Source organism: Nycticebus coucang, chromosome 9 (genome assembly GCF_027406575.1).
Source record: "Nycticebus coucang isolate mNycCou1 chromosome 9, mNycCou1.pri, whole genome shotgun sequence".
NCBI lineage: Eukaryota > Metazoa > Chordata > Mammalia > Primates > Lorisidae > Nycticebus > Nycticebus coucang.
Window position 1 is genome coordinate 36,366,169 of NC_069788.1, and position 19,319 is coordinate 36,385,487.

Below are 19,319 nucleotides of genomic sequence, written 5' to 3' on the forward strand. Positions count from 1 at the left end.
TGGCTAGTTTTTCTGTTTTTAGTAGAGATGAGGTTTTGCTCTTGCTCAGGCTGGTTTTGAATTACTGAGCTCAAGCAATCTACCCACCTCAGCCTCCCACAGTGCCAGGAGCCTCCCAGTCCAGCCTAATACACCTGAAACATACGATACACACATGGGAGGCTGGGGCAAATACACACATACACACACGAAACATAAAATCTGACCACCTAATAGGCCATAGAGGAAGTCTAGAACCATGTCCTTTGGCCTCAAGGGAATGAAGGTAGAAATCTAACATAAAAAAATAACTAAACAAGGGAGGCGGAGCAAGATGGCAGCCAAGTAACAGCTTCCTTGCATCTGGGCACCGTGAGTCTGGGGAGATAGGACTCCAGGCATCTCTGGCTGGTGGGATCTGCCTATCATCACCCCTGAGAGGATACAGGGAGTCAGCGAGAGACTTCTGGACCCCAAGAGGAAGACTAAAACAGTGGAAAACCGACAAGTGGTCGCGTGTGTTCAACCCATCTAAACCCGCCCGCAACTTCCACAGGCACGAGAACTTAAAGAGCAAGAGGAAGTGAAAGGAAAATTAGGGCAAGGAAACAGATAAAAGAAATCACTCATGAGGAAGAATCAGCAGAAAACTCCAGGCAACATGAAGAACCAGTCCAGAACAACCCCGCCAAGGGACCATGAGGTAGCTACTGCAGAGGATTCCACCTATACAGAAATGTTAGGAATGACAGAAAGGGAATTTAGAATACACATGTTGAAAACAATGAAAGAAATGATGGAAACAATGAAGGAAACTGCTAATAAAGTGGAAAATAACCAAAAGGAAATCCAAAAACAGAATCAAATCAGAGATGAACGATATGAAGAATATAAAAAGGATATAGCAGAGCTGAAGGAAATGAAACAATCAGGGAACTTAAAGATGCAATGGAAAGTATCAGCAACCATGCAGAAGAAAGAATTTCAGAGGTAGAAGACAAAGTTTTTGAGATAACTCAGATAGTTAAAGAGGCAGAAAAGAAGAGAGAGAAAGCAGAACATTCACTGTCAGAATTATGGGACTTTATGAAGCGTTCCAACATACGAGTTATAGGAATTCCAGAAGGGGAAGAAGAATGCCCCAGAGGAATGGAAGCCATACTAGAGAATATTATAAAAGAAAATTTCCCAAATATCACCAAAGATTCTGACACACTGCTTTCAGAGGGCTATCGGACCCCAGGTCGCCTCAACTCTAACCGAGCTTCTCCAAGACACATTGTGATGAACCTGTCCAAAGTCAAGACCAAAGAAAAGATTCTGCAAGCTGCCAGGAGTAAGCGCCAGTTGACCTTCAGGGGCAAATCCATCAGAGTGACCGCAGACTTCTCTAATGAAACTTTCCAAGCAAGAAGACAATGGTCATCTACCTTTAATCTACTTAAACAGAACAATTTCCAGCCCAGAATTCTGTACCCTGCTAAGCTAAGTTTCAAAATTGATGGAGAAATCAAATCATTTACGGATATATAAACATTGAGGAAATTCACCACAACAAGACCAGCTCTATAGGAAATACTTCAACCTGTTCTGCACACTGACCACCACAATGGATCAGCAGCAAAGTAAGAACTCAGAAATTAAATGACAGAACCTAACCTCCACACTGATGCAAAAGATAAAACTAAGCAATGGACTCTCACAAAATAAGACGAATAGAATACTACCACACTTATCAATTATCTCAATAAATGTTAATGGCTTGAATTCCCCACTGAAGAGACATAGATTGGTTGACTGGATTAAAAAACACAAGCCATCCATTTGCTGTCTGCAAGAAACACACCTGGCTTCAAAAGACAAATTAAAGCTCTGAGTCAAGGGTTGGAAGACAATTTTCCAGGAAAATGGAATTCAGAAGAAAAGAGGAGTTGCAATCTTATTTTCAGATACATGTGGATTTAAAGCAACTAAAGTCAAAAAAGACAAAGATGGTCACTTTATATTGGTCAAGGGAAAAATACAACAAGAAGACATTTCAATTCTAAATATCTATGCACCCAATTTAAATGCTCCCAGATTCTTGAAACAGACCTTACTCAGTCTGAGCAATATGATATCTGATAATACCATAATAACAGGGGACCTTAACACTCCTCTTACAGAGCTGGACAGATCCTCTAAACAGAAATTAAACAAGGATATAAGAGATTTAAATGAGACCCTAGAACAACTGTGCTTGATAGACGCATATAGAACACTCCATCCCAAAGATAAAGAATATACATTCTTCTCATCACCCCATGGAACATTCTCCAAAATTGATCATATCCTGGGACACAAAACAAATATCAACAGAATCAAAAGAATTGAAATTTTACCTTGTATCTTCTCAGACCATAAGGCACTAAAGGTGGAACTCAACTCTAACAAAAATGCTCGACCCCACCCAAAGGCATGGAAATTAAACAATCTTCTGTTGAATAACAGATGGGTGAAGGAAGAAATAAAACAGGAAATCATTAACTTCCTTGAGCCTAACAACAATGAAGACACAAGCTACCAAAACCTGTGGGATACTGCAAAAGCAGTTTTGAGAGGAAAATTCATCGCTTTAGATGCCTACATTCGAAAAACAGAAAGAGAGCACATCAACAATCTCACAAGAGATCTTATGGAATTGGAAAAAGAAGAACAATCTAAGCCTAAACTCAGTAGAAGAAAAGAAATATCCAAAATCAAATCAGAGATCAATGAAATTGAAAACAAAAGAATCATTCAGAAAATTAATGAAACAAGGAGTTGGTTTTTTGAAAAAATAAATAAAATAGATAAACCATTGGCCAGACTAACGAGGAATACAAAAGTAAAGTCTCTAGTAACCTCAATCAGAAATGATAAAGGGGAAATAACAACTGATCCCATAGAGATACAAGAGATCATCTCTGAATACTACCAGAAACTCTATGCCCAGAAATTTGACAATGTGAAAGAAATGGATCAATATTTGGAATCACACCCTCTCCCTAGACTCAGCCAGGAAGAAATAGAGCTCCTGAACAGACCAATTTCAAGCACTGAGATCAAAGAAACAATAAAAAATCTTCCAACCAAACAATGCCCTGGTCCAGATGGCTTCACTCCAGAATTCTATCAAACCTTCAAGGAAGAGCTTATTCCTGTACTGCAGAAATTATTCCAAAAAATTGAGGAAGAAGGAATCTTCCCCAACACATTCTATGAAGCAAACATCACCCTGATACCAAAACCAGGAAAAGACCCAAACAAAAAGGAGAATTTCAGACCAATCTCACTCATGAATATAGACGCAAAAATTCTCAACAAAATCCTAGCCAGTAGATTACAGCTTATCATCAAAAAAGTCATTCATCATGATCAAGTAGGCTTCATCCCAGGGATGCAAGGCTGGTTTAACATACGCAAGTCTATAAACATTATCCACCATATTAACAGAGGCAAAAATAAAGATCACATGATCCTCTCAATAGATGCAGAAAAAGCATTTGATAAAATCCAGCATCCTTTTCTAATTAGAACACTGAAGACTATAGGCATAGGTGGCACATTTCTAAAACTGATTGAAGCTATCTATGACAAACCCACAGCCAATATTTTACTGAATGGAGTAAAACTGAAAGCTTTTCCTCTTAGAACTGGAACCAGACAAGGTTGTCCTCTGTCACCTTTACTATTCAATGTAGTGCTGGAAGTTCTAGCCAATATAATTAGGCAAGACAAGGAAATAAAGGGAATCCAAATGGGAGCAGAGGAGGTCAAACTCTCCCTCTTTGCTGACGACACGATCTTATATTTAGAGAACCCCAAAGACTCAACCACAAGACTCCTAGAAGTCATCAAAAAATACACTAATGTTTCAGGATATAAAATCAATGTCCACAAGTCAGTAGCCTTTGTGTACACCAATAACAGTCAAGATGAGAAGCTAATTAAGGACACAACTCCCTTCACCATAGTTTCAAAGAAAATGAAATACCTAGGAATATACCTAACGAAGGAGGTGAAGGACCTCTATAAAGAAAACTGTGAAATCCTCAGAAAGGAAACAGCAGAGGATATTAACAAATGGAAGAACATACCATGCTCATGGATGGGAAGAATCAACATTGTTAAAATGTCTATACTTCCCAAAGCAATCTACCTATTCAATGCCATTCCTATCAAAATACCAACATCGTACTTTCAAGATTTGGAAAAAATGATTCTGCATTTTGTATGGAACCGGAAAAAACCCCGTATAGCTAAGGCAGTTCTCTGTAACAAAAATAAAGCTGGGGGCATCAGCATACCAGATTTTAGTCTGTACTACAAAGCCATAGTGCTCAAGACAGCATGGTACTGGCACAAAAACAGAGACATAGACACTTGGAATCGAATTGAAAACCAAGAAATGAAACTAACATCTTACAACCACCTAATCTTTGATAAACCAAACAAGAACATACCTTGGGGGAAAGACTCCCTATTCAATAAATGGTGTTGGGAGAACTGGATGTCTACATGTAAAAGACTGAAACTGGACCCACACCTTTCCCCACTCACAAAAATTGATTCAAGATGGATAAAGGACTTAAATTTAAGGCATGAAACAATAAAAATCCTCCAAGAAAGCATAGGAAAAACACTGGAAGATATTGGCCTGGGGAAAGACTTCATGAAGAAGACTGCCATGGCAATTGCAACAACAACAAAAATAAACAAATGGGACTTCATTAAACTGAAAAGCTTCTGTACAGCTAAGGAGACAATAACCAAAGCAAAGAGACAACCTACACAATGGGAAAGGATATTTGCATATTTTCAATCAGACAAAAGCTTGATAACTAGGATCTATAGAGAACTCAAATTAATCCACATGAAAAAAGCCAACAATCCCATATATCAATGGGCAAGAGACATGAATAGAACTTTCTCTAAAGACGACAGACGAATGGCTAATAAACACATGAAAAAATGTTCATCATCTCTATATATTAGAGAAATGCAAATCAAAACAACCCTGAGATATCATCTAACCCCAGTGAGAATGGCCCACATCACAAAATCTCAAAACTGCAGATGCTGGCGTGGATGTGGAGAGAAGGGAACACTTTTACACTGCTGGTGGGACTGCAAACTAGTACAACCTTTCTGGAAGGAAGTATGGTGAAACCTCAAAGCACTCAACCTAGACCTCCCATTTGATCCTGCAATCCCATTACTGGGCATCTACCCAGAAGGAAAGAAATCCTTTTATCATAAGGACACTTGTACTAGACTGTTTATTGCAGCTCAATTTACAATCACCAAAATGTGGAAACAGCCTAAATGCCCACCAACCCAGGAATGGATTAACAAGCTGTGGTATATGTATACCATGGAATACTATTCAGCCATTAAAAAAAAATGGAGACTTTACATCCTTCGTATTAACCTGGATGGACGTGGAAGACATTATTCTTAGTAAAGCATCACAAGAATGGAGAAGCATGAATCCTATGTACTCAATTTTGATATGAGGACAATTAATGACAATTATGGTTATGGGGGGGGAAACAGAAAGAGGGAAGGAGGGAGGGGGGTGGGGCCTTGGTATGTGTCACACTTTATGGGGGCAAGACATGATTGCAAGAGGGACTTTACCTAACAATTGCAATCAGTGTAACCTGGCTTATTGTACCCTCAATGAATCCCCAACAATAAAAAAAAAAATTAAAAAAAAAATAACTAAACAAAAAGAATTTATTTGAAAATTTAAAAATATACTTCTAAAAAACTAATCAAAGAAGAAACAATAATGGAAATTAGAAAATTCTTGGAACTAAATAATAAAAATCCTATCTAAAAGAAACTTACAGAACATCCCAAATCTCCATAAACAGCAGAAAGGGTAAACATTCATACAATGGAATATGACTCAGCAAATAGTAAAGAACCAGTGATACAAATGATAACAAAGATAACTCCTATAGACATTATGTTGTATGAAAGAAATCAGACACAGTGGAATACTCTATGATCCACTTATATGTTCAAATAGAGCCACAAATCTAAGCTGATAAAGGGAAGAATGATGGTTTCTTTTTGAGGAAGACACAGTCTGGGAAGGAGACATGAAGGAGGAAGCTTTCTGGTGCACTAAAAATATTCTGCATCTTGATCTGGGTGGTGGATATATGGATATATATGGAAATAATTCATTAAGTCTTATAATTAAAAATGTACACTTTTCTGAATACCAGTTATACTCCAATAAAACATTTTAAAAATAAGAAAACTTTACAGAATGCAGCTAAAGTAATACTGAGAGGCAAATGAATATCCTTAAATAATGTATTTGAACAAAGGTCTGGAAAGACTAAAAATTAAGTAAGCAACTAACTTGAAGTTAGAAAAAGAAAATAAAACAAATTCATAGAAAGTTGAAGGAACTGCTAAGAGCAGAAACTAATGAAACTACGACCCACATTTTTTCACCCTTCCCTAGGATTGTTATATTTTTCTGTTTATCTACACACTCTTATCCAAAAGTCCTCTCCTTTTTCTCTCTTGCCATCCCAAATCTCACCCCAATCTCCAATTTCCTCTCCCTAGCTCCTCACTCTGGCTGTAGAAACTGGAGAAACAGTCAAGGGCATCACAGAATTCTGTGGGAAGACACTTTCTGGGATGGTACAGGTAGCAGAGTGGGGAGACAGGCCAGCAGCGTGGTGACAGGACCAGTATAGAAACTGTTGGGCTTGGATCTTCAATAAATAGTTCTTTTTCAGCCTCCTCTTCCTCTTCCTCCTGAGGGATAGAAGGATTTCAAGCGTCCTTTGGGTTCCCTTTCTTTGGTCTAGGCATCCTTTACTCTATTGTCCCACTCTTTCTCCTTGCTCTTACCTCCTCCTCCAGTCCCTTTTCCTCCTCATCCTCCTGCTCCAAGAATAATTTGTCAAGCTGCTGGAGCTGGAATAGGTGGAACTGGCGCTGCAGCTCCTCAGAGGTGCTCAGGCTCTGCAACATCAGCTGGGGCAGGCGGTTGGGGAAACAGAGGCCAATCTGCTCCAGCACAGCTCCTTCCAGCCAGCTCGAGCCCACGCTCAGGAGACGGTCTGCCATGTAGTGTCTGCAGCACACATAGCCCAGGCCAAGGCTTAGCGTGGGTGCCAGAGTGGTCCAGTCTCCTGCTCCAGAATGTAGGTTCCTCTATTGCAGCCTGAGTCACAGGCCCTACTTCACCTCTTCCTTCCCACTCCCTTTCCTCCAGTGCACGGCCATCTCCACAACTTAATCTTTCCTCCCCACTGCCTCTTACCTCATCTTTCTGTTAGACTCAAAGCTTCCCCTTCTTTAGACTCTGTGAATCCCACCTCCTACCTTTCTGGACCTGCACTCACTGGTAGAAGTGCTCAAAAGTTGTGGCCAGCTCCAGGCCAGAAAGGACCATGATGGGTTCCAGGTGCTGCTGAAGCCTCCCCAGCATTTCCACTCCAGGGGCTCCACCAATCAGGCCACCCTGGATATGTCGGTCAATGTGCCTGGCAAACTGCTCACTCATCTGGGGACAACAGAAAGGGCACAAGCAAACCATGGAAAAGGGAATAGAAGAGTAGAATAGGAGTCTGGGGTGTGAAAAGAGGTGAACGTGAACATGAGCTTATGGCCCATGGTGGGTCAGGTAGGCTGGTGAGACTCACGTGAGCTGCAGTAAGGAAGGACTGCTGCAGCAAGGCCCCAGAGAAGCCACTGCGCAGAGCCAGGGTGAAGGCTGCCCGAGACCCAAACAGCTCTGAGCCTGCTCTCCACAAGTGTTCATAGAGTTTACAGTAACGAGGCACAAAGTCTGAGGCCCTCCAGGCTGCAGTCAGGAATCTACTGACCTAAGGAGAAAAGGCAAGAAATAACATAAAAGGAGCAGCCCCTCTCCTCCTCAGACTCCAGCTTCTTCTGCCCACCTGCTTCTGCACCACACGCAGCCAGCACTGGCTTATGTTCCTCAGGGTGCTGCTTGGAAGAACTGGTGCAGGTTCCAAGCTCCGATCCCGACCCTTACTGTTCTTGCTGACTGCAGAGACAGAGGGCACTCATCTTAGCCTGAGTAGTTCTCGGGTGCCAACCCCTTTGAAAGGCCCAGAGGTGCCAGGGGCCTGGCAAAGCCCAAAGCGAATCAGTAAGGAGAGTAAAATCCAAGGAGAACGGAGCCAGATATTACACTGCCCAGGGACTTAGCTCAAGTGGCCACAGCTGCTACTTACAGGGCCTAGTGGATGGCTCAGGAGGAGGCCCGGGAGGAGGCTCCACATGTACCAGTAAGTGGCAAAGGCGACGAACTTGAGAAGCAAAGGATGCTGCTCCACTCAAAGGTTTCCGAGATTTCTCTCTTTGCTCTAAGTACTGATGTAGCAGCCATCCCAGGGCACTCACACCTTCTGCATCTGAAAGAAGATAGGACAAGAACAGTCTCCCCATGAGAAATGGGGTGACAGACAGCCCAGGGCCGAGGAGGGAGGATGAACAATTGTACAAAAAGGTTTGGGAGCAGCAGGGCCCTACATCCTCCCCTCACCAAGGTCTGCTTCAGCTGGAGTCTGGGGATATGGTAACAGGGTGAGGTGGCAGGGAAGATTCAAATACCAGAGTCTCAGGGAGCAGTCCCTGGGGCAGGAAGGAGAGAGGAACACTGAGGTGGCAGGCCTTCAGGGATAAAGACAGGAACCAAGAGAACCAAGAGCATTAACTCAGGTGATCCCTGGGAATAATTACAAGGAGCTGGTTAGTAGGACCAGGTGCCGGGATGGTTACCAGGGGAGGTGATGTTCTGCACCAGGGGGCTGACCAGGGCCTCCCAGCAGGTCTTGCCCAATGCTTGGGCGGCCTCATCATCAGGGAGGAAGCGATCAGCAAAATTTTGCTCGTGGCGCAAAACCCTGTTCAGTCTGGAAACAAACGGTATGGTCATGAATTAAAGGCAGATTTCTCGGGCCTCCAATCAAGTGCAAATCAACTCCCAGTCACCCCATGCTTGGTCCCTTACCCAAGTCTTCCCTAACAGCAAACACTTCTCACCTATATTCACTTTTCCTTTCCTGTCCTGGCTATACAGCTTTACCTTTCAGATTCCCACAGAAGCATATCTTCTACTACCTACTTCTTGAAGTGTCCTGATTGTTTAACCATCTTCCCTCCTTGTATCCCACCCACCTGGGACAGAGCTGGAGGAGGCGTTTGCGGTCTTCTGCTATATCCCGGCTCCAGGCTTGTGCCTGAACTGTGTAGAAGAGGCATGTACGGCGACACAGCTGCTCCCGAAATAGCGGCCAAAAAGTGGGTTTGGGGCCCAGGACCTCCACACCCCGAACCCGGGTGTCGATGCCACCCTGTAACACATGCAAAGACTTATCCGTCACCTGAACCACTAAGGACTACCAGACCCAGGCCTCATACCCTGAGTTCCCTAGAGCTGCTTGGGGCATCCCCAAATCTCTGGAACTTAACTGACCATCTCCCAAGCAGACCAAGGAGAAGCCTTGGATAAAGCCCTGCTCCCCAAATGTTAGAAAATCCAGCTACTATAGAGACCCTGTGCTAGCTTCTAATCCTCAGCTACCAACTTCTTCCCTGACCCCACCTGCTGGCAGCGCTTTATGCGGATCTGGATGATGGGCCAGAAACGGTTCAGGTTCTCCAGGAGGATCACCCGGCTGGCGGAAGGCATGACATTCACCTGGCAGGGCAGGGAAGAGGAGGGAGAAGGTAAGCTGTCACCTCCACAAGTGGGTCTGGAAAAACTGTTGACAACAACCAAGTTGGTTAAGGTATGTGCCCATCACTTCTCCTGCACTGAGCCCAGGAACCTCCATGGCTCCACATCCCTAATTCTACTCTTGCTGTTTACAAGGTGATGCCTTCTCAGGGAAAGGGATATGGCCATTCCCCAGGGACTGGGTCCTTCCCATAACAAAGCCCTTGGGCAAACAGAAGGGTAGGGAGCAAGGTGAACGGGGGCACAAGGGTCCCCACCGCATTGAGCTCAGTGCTGATGCAGCTGGTGCTGTGACCCCCAAACACCACCACTCTGGCTGGCATGTAACTTGAGTCTTCACTGGCCACCAGCAGAGTGAGCTGCCTAGAAAAGGAGAAAAGAAACAGTCACACCTGGGCTCTGCTCATAGTTCAAAACTACTGTAACCTGGCCAGTGCAGTGGCTCATGCCTGTATTCCCAACACTTTGGGAAACTGAGGAGGGAGGATTACTTGAGCCCAGGAGTTTAAGACTAGCATGGAAAACAAGGTAAGACCCTATCTCTACAAAAAATAATAAAATTAGCTGGGGATGGTGGTGAATGCCTATAGTCCCAGCTACTTGGGAGGCAGAGGTGGCAGGATTGCTTGAACCCAGGAATTTGAGGTTGCAGTGAGGTATGATGATACCACTACAGTCTAGCCCAGCCTCAAAAAAATGAAAACAAAATAAAACAAAACCAACCACAAAAAACTACTTCAACCCATCACTTTCTTCTTAGGCTTTTGTTCCTCTGCTGGCTCTGACACATCAGTCTTCCCGAGATCCTCCCCTCTTTCCTTTATATTTCCCCAAAGTGGCTTCATAGTTTCACCTGACAATTACACACAAATGACTCCAAATCCGCACCTCTAGCCCAGACTGCTCCCCTGAGCCTTCATGGTTTGTACCCAACAGACATTTCCATGTCATGTCCCACAGGTACCACAAAGCCAGCATGCCCAAATAAAACATAAACTGTCCACACCAACCTTCCTGCCTTCCTTCTCTCCTGGGAAGTAAGACTGCCATCTACCCAGTATCCCAAAGAACACACGGTCACTGTGGACCTTTCCCTCTCATGGCATCCCTCACCCAATCAACAGCAAGTACTGTAGATCCCACCTCCAAGTATCTCCCAGTCCATTCTTTCCCCTCTACTCTTACTCCTGCCACCTAACACACTGATAATTTCTCAACTAGATCACTGCATAAACCTTCCACCTCTTTCTTCTGGCCTCTATCCCAAACTCCCATAATTGCCAGAGTGACCTTTCTTTAAAAATCTAGTTTTGCCTCTTCTCTTCTTAAAACCCTTCAATGGCTCTCCAAGTATGAGAATAAAGTTCAAACTTCCTAGCTGAAAAAACTCTTTTCTATCTGCCCCTTCCAACTTTTGGCTTCATCTCCTGTCCCTCTGATACGCACACCCTTCATTCTAGCCAAATACAATTACTTAAAGTTCCTCTAAATATAACACTTTTTCATTTTGCATGTACACTATCTTTATTCCTGGAAAATATGCTGCCTTCTCTTTATCTAGCTAATTTCAATTTCAAAATTCAGCTCAATCAACCCTTCCTTCCAGAAGGGAAGCCTCCTCTGAGCCTGCAGTAAGTCTCGGGATCCAAGGTACATACCAATTATAATATTTCTCCTTATTCTGTGCTGATATTTTTGCCTGGCTCCCCAACTAGAATACAAGATCCCCAAACATAGGCACTATCTTATTGTCCATGTACCTCCAGACCTTTGCACAGTGCCTGGCATAAAAGCCTGGTATTAAACAAATGCCCACAGGAGAAATGGTGAGTTGTTGATTTCCCTCAACACTAAGCATACGGCTCGGTGCCCATAGCACAGTGGTTACGGCACCAGTCACACACACCGAGGTTGGTGGGTTTGAACCCAGCTTGGGCCAGCTAAACAACAACAACTGCAACAAAAAATAGCCAGGCATTGTGACAGGTGCCTGTAGTTCCAGCTACCTAGGAGGCTGAGGCAAGAGAATTGCTTAAGCCCAAGGGTTTGAGGTTGCTGTGAGCTCTGACATCACAGCACTCTACTGAGGGCAACATAGTGAGACTCTGTCTCAAAAAAAAAAAAAAACAAACACTACGCACAGGGCAGTGACACTGGTAACACTGAGGTACAAGTCACGAGGCTCAGAGAGTGAGGAAATGTCTATCCAGGGGTCCTCAAACTGCAGCCCGCGGGCCACATGAGGCAGTTTGATTGTATTTGTTCCCATTTTGTTTTTTTACTTCAAAATAAGATATGTGCAGTGTGCATAGGAATTTGTTCATGTTTTTTTTTTTTTTTTAACTATAGTCCGGCCCTTCAACGGTCTGAGGGACAATGAATTGGCCCACTGTTAAAAAAGTTTGAGGATGCCTGGTCTATACTCAACCAACAGTGAAATGCGTTATCTGTTTGCCACACAAAATGGGTTTAAGTGTGTCCCGGGCATAGGGTTTACAGATGGGGTTGTGTGTACATGTGTACGTAGGTACATTGGAGATAAATACTGGTGAATAACAGCATGTGTGTGTGCGCATGCACATAAGCCCACACAAGTGTGTTCACACCTAACAAGAACACCACGGTGCATGTGCAGGGTGATGTAGTGGGAGCCAGTGCTGCCATTGGACTCCCAGTAGGTCTTAGGGTTGCGGTCCGTCAGCTTGCTGGCCCGGTGCGGGTTGGAGGACACCTCCACCTTCTCCCAGCACTTGTCTTCCTTCACTTCCACACTGGAGCCTGGAGACAAGTGGAAAGGGTGGAGGTCACAGGCTGGTTAGTTGAGAGAGAAAAAAAGAAAGAGACTAGGGATCAGGAAGGGAAGGAGAGAACAGATGCTGGATGAGAGCCAAGAGAAGACAGATGTGGGCACTAACCCTGGCAGAGATGCCTGAGGAACACATCAAAGAAGGGGATATTGATGGGTTGGTGGGTTCGTCTGTGGTCTTCTATCTGGCCCAGCACCATCTGTAGCCGGAACATTGAGAAAGAGGGGAAGGGGAGAGGGAGGAATATTGAGAAACATCCAGAAACAGGGATAGAGGAAAAAGTAAAGGTGCAATAGAACACTCAACCCCTTTCTCCTCATATTTTGACAGGACCATGTAGAGTAAAGGTTAGGGAACAAGTGCTCCTGATTTGCTACCACCTGTGCCAAATAGGGATACCAAAGGACGACACAAGTTGAATCCTCTTCCCATGTTTCTAACTTACATTCCCTTAGCTCCAGACTTACAAGCCCCTCACCTGGATGCAGCCAGCCAGGATGCTGGAGGTAAGTTTGCTGTAGAGCTGTGCATGTTTCTCACACTCTGCCACCAGGTCTTGAAGCTCACAGCCCAGCAGCAGCTGAGCTGAGTGCTTGTCCAGGACTTTGGAGAGGGCTTCTTTTGCTCCCAGACAACAAAGCACTACAGCATAGTCCTTATGCATTGAGGCCAGGCGATGCAAGAAGGAGATCAGCTCCTGAACAATCTGAGCCCAGAGGCATAAGGATTAATTTAAGAGAAACAAAGGGCCGGGTTAGGGTTAGGGTTAGGGTTAAGGGATGGGTTCAGTACAGCAAACATAATGGCTAAGGTTTTGGAGAAATGCAAAAGCCCAGGCAAAGAATACCAAAGACAGAGTGGAACAGAACATAGGGGTGCTGGGACTTTAGAGTAAGTTGTCAGTAGCAGAGCTTGGATACAGCTTCCCAGGCTTCTTTCTGCCAGGGCCAAATTATTTCAAGAGCCAACCTTAGTGTCTGAACCTCATTCTATAATGCACAAACCCTGGAGGTGGAGAGTAAAGACTGGATTGGTATACATGAACTTCTCCTAAACCCAGAAACTAAAATCCAGGTCTAGCCAAAGGTTTATACTTCAAAGACCCCTGGTTCCAAAACCTCTTAGATGATGTTAACACTACTCTTCCTATCCACCAACCCTAGCACCCTGAGCCCTATTCAGAAAGGCTCTGCTGTGTCCCCCCTCCAGTCTCATAAGGCAGTTTGTGCCTCTACCTCCCCCACCTTTGCCAAAGCTCTTATACCTCAGGATCACTGCTAGGGCCACTCAGACAGTTGAGGCAGGGCTCCAAGACCTCATGCCAGGGGAGAACCATTGCCTCCGGGTAGTCTAGCAGTCGGACCATGACCCTGGTGAGGGGATGGAAACAAGTGAAGTCCTTAAAGGCTGCCAGCTCCCTTTGCCCCAACACATGGATGCCTCAACAGGCCCCTTACCTTAGCACAGTCAGCAGCAGAGTTTTGTTGGGCCCCAGGGCATCCAGAGTCCGCAGCAACAGGAGAAAGGGCTGGGTCTCTTGCTGGAGGCGCTTGAGAAGAGGCCTCACTGCACCCCTTGGGCTAGCCTCACAGCATAGCGTGCGCTCCAACTCCAAGAGTAGTTCTGCAGATGGGCCCCCCACCAGGGATCGAATCAGTAGCTCAGGGGACCCATCCTGGCCCTGGGTGCTGGGGGTCTCCAGTGCTGCAGCCCAGACACACAGGAGGGGAAAAAAATGTATATAAAGAGGAATCTTACTAGTTAGTTAAACCAAGAAATGGGAATGTCCAGAAAATCAATTCGACATTTCCTCCCACATTGAGAATGTCTACAGTTTTTGTCAAACTGTAACAGATTTTCTTTTCTGGTCCCAGATATATACTTAGCTACATTCTTTTAAAAATCTAGTATAGCAAACACTGTCAAGTTAAAACACATTTTTTAATCTCATGTAATCATATGATTACCTTTTTATTAAATGTTAGCTATAACAAATACTGGCATTGTAATTACATCCTTATACTACCTGCATGGTAGCTTTAGATATAAAGACTGTAAAAGATACATATGGCCCTTTCAATATCCCTTGTACTTGTGGATTTTCACCTGTTTTTTAATCACAAAGCATTTCTTCCCCATCACATCAAAATTTCATATTTCTAGTCATAAACTTTCTGTACAATAAATTGCAACTCCTCTTAAGAAGGCCTCTCTAGATGTCATTTCAACCAATTCTACTGTCCACTGAGACTGAATCAAACCTAGCCCAGACAAGACAAGAACCACTTATATATAAAGTCATTCAGAGAAGGCAGTTTCCTTATGGCCTTGAATAGAATAGTCTTCTATTCTAGAGTCTCCCTCTCCTCTTAGTCATGAAGTTCTACTTAAGACCTAACTTGAGCACTATGATGCTCACTCATTTCCTGAAAATTTCTTGTGTCTTTCCAGTAAGGAGCTGGTATGTAAACCTTAGCCTTCCTGGCCAAAGGCTGGCACTGTATGATTCCTCAGCAGAACCAGCCCCCTCCACAAGAATACCTGTATGCTCAGGACTGCCTGGTGGCTCTGAATAGCGGTTAAGAAGCATCATGAGGATGGTGCGTGTGGTCGGCATGGGTTCTGTCCCCGGTGCTATCCCTGAGTGCCTAAACAAGGTGTCTCTCAGCTCTCGGGTTATAATCTGGTCTCCCAGAGTGTGGTGGTTGCACAAAAGCAAATTGAGTAGGAGCAGGCCATTTCTCACTGCAGAGGAGCACCTGGGCAGAGGGAGGTGACCCAAGAAGAAATTGACAGTGAATGCAATGGAGCTAGGGAAGCACATGCAGAGGGCCCTGCAGTTGGGAAGGAAAGGGCTCTAGTGGTCCCACTGAACCGGAACATCTGGCCCCCTGACCTCAGGTCACTCCACCCACCCTGTGAAAGAAGATCAGTGTCTCTCAGCCTTCTCTAGGAATTTCCCTACCCCCAACCACTTGGTCTTTCTTCCAGTAACAGTCAAGAAGGCACCAATGTTTTATCCAGAGGTGACAATGTGAGGGGAATCTCTGTGGAGCACATAAGCCTGGAGCAGAGTAGTAGCAGGGTTTGGGACTTAGCAGGAGTCTGGAGTTTGGAGGGTAATGCCCTGACCCCTCAGTGTTCAGCATCAGGATCACAGCTGCAGGGACAGTAAGGAGCAGGCTCTCGGATCCTGGGTGTGTGGCTGAGTCAATGCTGGCGAAGATCTCCCTGGTCATCTGAGCATCAAACAAAGGGTGGACAGAATCTCGGCCAGTAACAAAAGTGGTGATCTCTGAGGAGCTGGCTATGGCCAGCATCTTCAATGCCTATGAAGGAAATGTGGAAGCAGAGTTAGGAGTAGGAAGAGCCACCATGAAGAAGGGGTAAGCCAAGGCCATCATTCTAGACCTTAAACTTTGAGGCAGCTGAGTATAAGAAGAGGAGACAAATGGAAGAGGCAGTAATAGGATATTCAACACCAGAAAGTTGGGGCAAGGAGGAGGGAAAAGAAAAGAGAGTGAAAAGAGAGAGAAAACAAAACAAACAAACAAACAAAAAACCCAAGACAAGATAATAAAATCAGCCTGCCACTTCTCTCTGCCCCCAGGTTTCCAGCACCAAGGCTACCTAAGTAGGATGGCCACCACCGTCATCTTCCCTTCAGGCTGACACCCTCTTACAGTGTCTAGTTTTCACAAAAGGCTTTCCTTGACATTTCCCATCTCGGTTAACCACTCCTTCCTTTGCAAAACCTTTCTTCCCTTGAGTTCCATGACTTTTCTATCCTCCAGGTTTTCCTCCTACCTCTCTTGTGTTCTTTGGGCCCAATCCACAAACACGAGGTTCTCTGTTCTTTTTTTCTTCCCACCCTGTATCCTCCTCCAACCCAGGCAACCTGGTCCAATCCCACAGTTCCAACTTCTAACTATATGTCAACTCTCCCAAACCTGTGTTCCCTGGCCTTAGCCAGTATCCAGCCCTTCTCAACAAGGCTACTAGATCTCAACAAGATCATTTCACAAGCAGAGTGGTTGAAATTATAGGAAAAATACTTCTTATATGAAAACTTTTTGGCTAGTACTACAGAGGAAAAAAAATTAAAATGGACAGTACATCATTAGAGTAGAGTCTTGAATTTCTCTCCTGGTGAAAGGGTGGACCCTCTAGAAAAAAATTCACTAGGGATGGACTAGGCTAGAAATAATTTTCAGAACAACTATCCTCTGAGGCCTGGACCCTCCAAACAAATGCTACCTCATAATGAGGCGTTCCCTCTTTGGCTACCCTATGCTTCCCTGATTAGTTAGACCTTAATAATTTTATTTCTGGGCGAGACTCTGAATTTAGTGGTAAATGCTTTATTTTGGTCATGTAACTTGAAAGGATCAGAGAATTTGAGCATATGTGACCTAGACTGTGACTGCCTATCTGCTCTTAAAGGAGCAGCACCTCGTTGGCCCCATAAAGGAAAAGAGCTTCCTTGCCTCTTCAGAGACAGCTTGCTCTAAAAGGACATGTGCTTCTGTTCATGCTATTGTCATTATACTGTTGGAATCTATTCTGATCTCCCACTCTGGGACCCTTGGGCCATACAGAGCCATTGCGTCCACTACCAACCATCACTTCTATCTTTAGTAGGTAGGTAGTCAATTCTGTAAGCTCCCTGGATGAAGGCCTCTCTTCTCTATTCTTTGGGCCCAGGGTAACACCATAATGCCAATGCTGGCTCTGTTTTACCCAAATCTGGTGAGGGAGTATTTTCTTTGTAAGGGTACTACTCAGATAAAAGAAGAAAAAAAAGGTATTTTTAGTTGTTGCTTCTATAAAATTAGTTTGGGGGGGTTTCCTGCTGAAAACTTAGAAGGAATAGAAAATTAGTTTTTAACCAGACATCTAATTGTAACTAAAGAGGCACTAGATGTTCAACATACTTAGAAACTCAACTCCTGGGCGGCGCCTGTGGCTCAGTTGGTAAGGCGCCGGCCCCATATACCGAGGGTGGCGGGTTCAAACCCGGCCCCGGCCAAACTGCAACCAAAAAATAGCCGGGCTTTGTGGCGGGCGCCTGTAGTCCCAGCTGCTCGGGAGGCTGAGGCAAGAGAATCGCTTAAGCCCAGGAGTTGGAGGTTGCTGTGAGCTGTGTGAGGCCACGGCACTCTACCGAGGGCCATAAAGTGAGACTCTGTCTCTACCAAAAAAAAAAAAAAAAAAGAAACTCAACTCCTGATCTACTGCCCATACCCACTCCTCCTATAACATTTTCTCACTTATTAAATGGCTACCTCGTGCACTCTGCTGCTCAGTTTTACACCGGGAATCATTCTTTAAAAAAATCCTTTTTTCCTTTCTCCAAACATGCACTCACTCCCCAAGAATGTCTAGATCAAACTCTTAAATCTACCTGCATCTTTCCATCCCCTCATCTACCCCCTGGTCTAAGTCACCACAGTATCTCCTCAAGATCAGCAGTCCCCGGTCTGCCTGTCTTGCCCATCACTCTCTCATGCCAGGCCCAGTGACTCACCGCCAGCCCTGCCTGCTGCACCAAAATGGAAGTCTTATATTCTTGCATGCAAACCAGCACAGCATAGATGCCACCCTCCCTGGCAAAGACTGGCCGCCACTCGTGCTTGGTCATGAGCAGGTAAAGGAGGCGCAGGCCCAGCACCACCACCATCTTCTCTCCAACCTGGTTGGTCAGCAGCTCCACAAGTGTCTTCACTAGCTTTTCTCTGATAACAGAAGAGACATTGGGTCTCCATATCCCAAGGAGTCTTGCCTGATTCCCAGCCGCATCACCAACTGACTCCCATTCTAATCCCATCTGCTAAGATCTACATGGTTCCCTCCAGACTCCCCCACCTCCTCTCCTTACCTCAGCCTCACTCCAGATCCCCTCCCCTCTGCACTCTTACTGACTCTGGCTTCTCATCTCATGAAGGAGGCAGGAGAGCAAAATGGCTATTAATTCTGGCTTATCCTTTCAAATAAATCTATAAATTCAAAGTAATTCTAATCAAAATGCCTAAAATGTTTTAAAAAATACTATGACAAAAAGATTCTGGCAGTGGAAGAAAATGTTTGGGAAAAAAATCATGGTTGACTTGCTTATCATTATCAAAATACAAACCTGTAACAGTCACAACCTTGGAACTCGGCTTGGCACCTGTAGCTTGGTGAGTAGGGCGCTGGCCACATACACCGAGGCTGGCAGGTTGGAGCCTGGCCGGGGCCAGCTAAACAACAATGACAACTGCAACCAAAAACTAGCTGGATGTTGTGGCAGGTACATGTAGTCCCAGCTACTCGGGAGGCTGAGGCAAGAGAATCGTTTAAGCCCAAGAGTTTGAGGTTGCTGTGAACTGTGACTCCATGGCACTCTACCTAGGGTGACAGTGAGACTCTGTCTCAAAAAAAAAAAAGAAAGAAAGAAAAAAAGAAACCCTGGAACTGATACAGGGTAGCCAAAAGGATTAATAGCTGAGAGGACAGATAAGGGTAATATCTCAGCTAGTGAAGAAAGGAAGACTATAAAACATGATGTTGAGATATCTGGCTATACATTGAAAAAATGGTAAGTGGAGCTCTACTTTATACCATTTGCAAAAATGAATTACAAATGGATTTAAAAAAAAAAAAATAGCCAGGCATTCTGGCAGGCACCTGTAGTCACAGCTATTCAGGAGGCTGAGATAAGAATCACTTGAGCCCAAGAGTTTAAGGTTGCTGTGAGCTGTGACACCATAGCACTCTACCAAGGGCGA

The 19,319-nt window shown here is 44.6% G+C and overlaps 1 protein-coding gene across 6 annotated transcripts in view; it reads right to left on the minus strand.

Annotated features, from left to right (window-relative positions):
* Window positions 1-19,319, minus strand: part of CUL9 (cullin 9) — a 43,260-nt gene that overhangs the window by 15,049 nt on the left and 8,892 nt on the right. For 4 of the 6 annotated variants that reach the window (XR_008382280.1, XM_053600991.1, XM_053600994.1 and 1 more), the window contains 18 exons: window positions 18,080-18,287; window positions 15,685-15,881; window positions 15,094-15,311; window positions 14,010-14,256; window positions 13,817-13,922; window positions 13,031-13,258; window positions 12,661-12,751; window positions 12,352-12,523; window positions 10,003-10,108; window positions 9,611-9,706; window positions 9,184-9,359; window positions 8,785-8,918; window positions 8,238-8,417; window positions 7,938-8,047; window positions 7,680-7,862; window positions 7,380-7,540; window positions 6,883-7,108; window positions 6,600-6,786 (listed from right to left, as the gene is read on the minus strand). Coding sequence is in view for 5 of the 6 variants with exons in the window: in XM_053600991.1 (XP_053456966.1) it covers window positions 6,600-6,786; window positions 6,883-7,108; window positions 7,380-7,540; window positions 7,680-7,862; window positions 7,938-8,047; window positions 8,238-8,417; window positions 8,785-8,918; window positions 9,184-9,359; window positions 9,611-9,706; window positions 10,003-10,108; window positions 12,352-12,523; window positions 12,661-12,751; window positions 13,031-13,258; window positions 13,817-13,922; window positions 14,010-14,256; window positions 15,094-15,311; window positions 15,685-15,881; window positions 18,080-18,287 (3,026 nt within the window). In the remaining variant the exon portion in view is untranslated. The remainder of the gene's footprint in view (window positions 1-6,599; window positions 6,787-6,882; window positions 7,109-7,379; window positions 7,541-7,679; window positions 7,863-7,937; window positions 8,048-8,237; window positions 8,418-8,784; window positions 8,919-9,183; window positions 9,360-9,610; window positions 9,707-10,002; window positions 10,109-12,351; window positions 12,524-12,660; window positions 12,752-13,030; window positions 13,259-13,816; window positions 13,923-14,009; window positions 14,257-15,093; window positions 15,312-15,684; window positions 15,882-18,079; window positions 18,288-19,319) is intronic. The other 2 variants (XM_053600992.1, XM_053600993.1) reach the window with 2 other exon arrangements.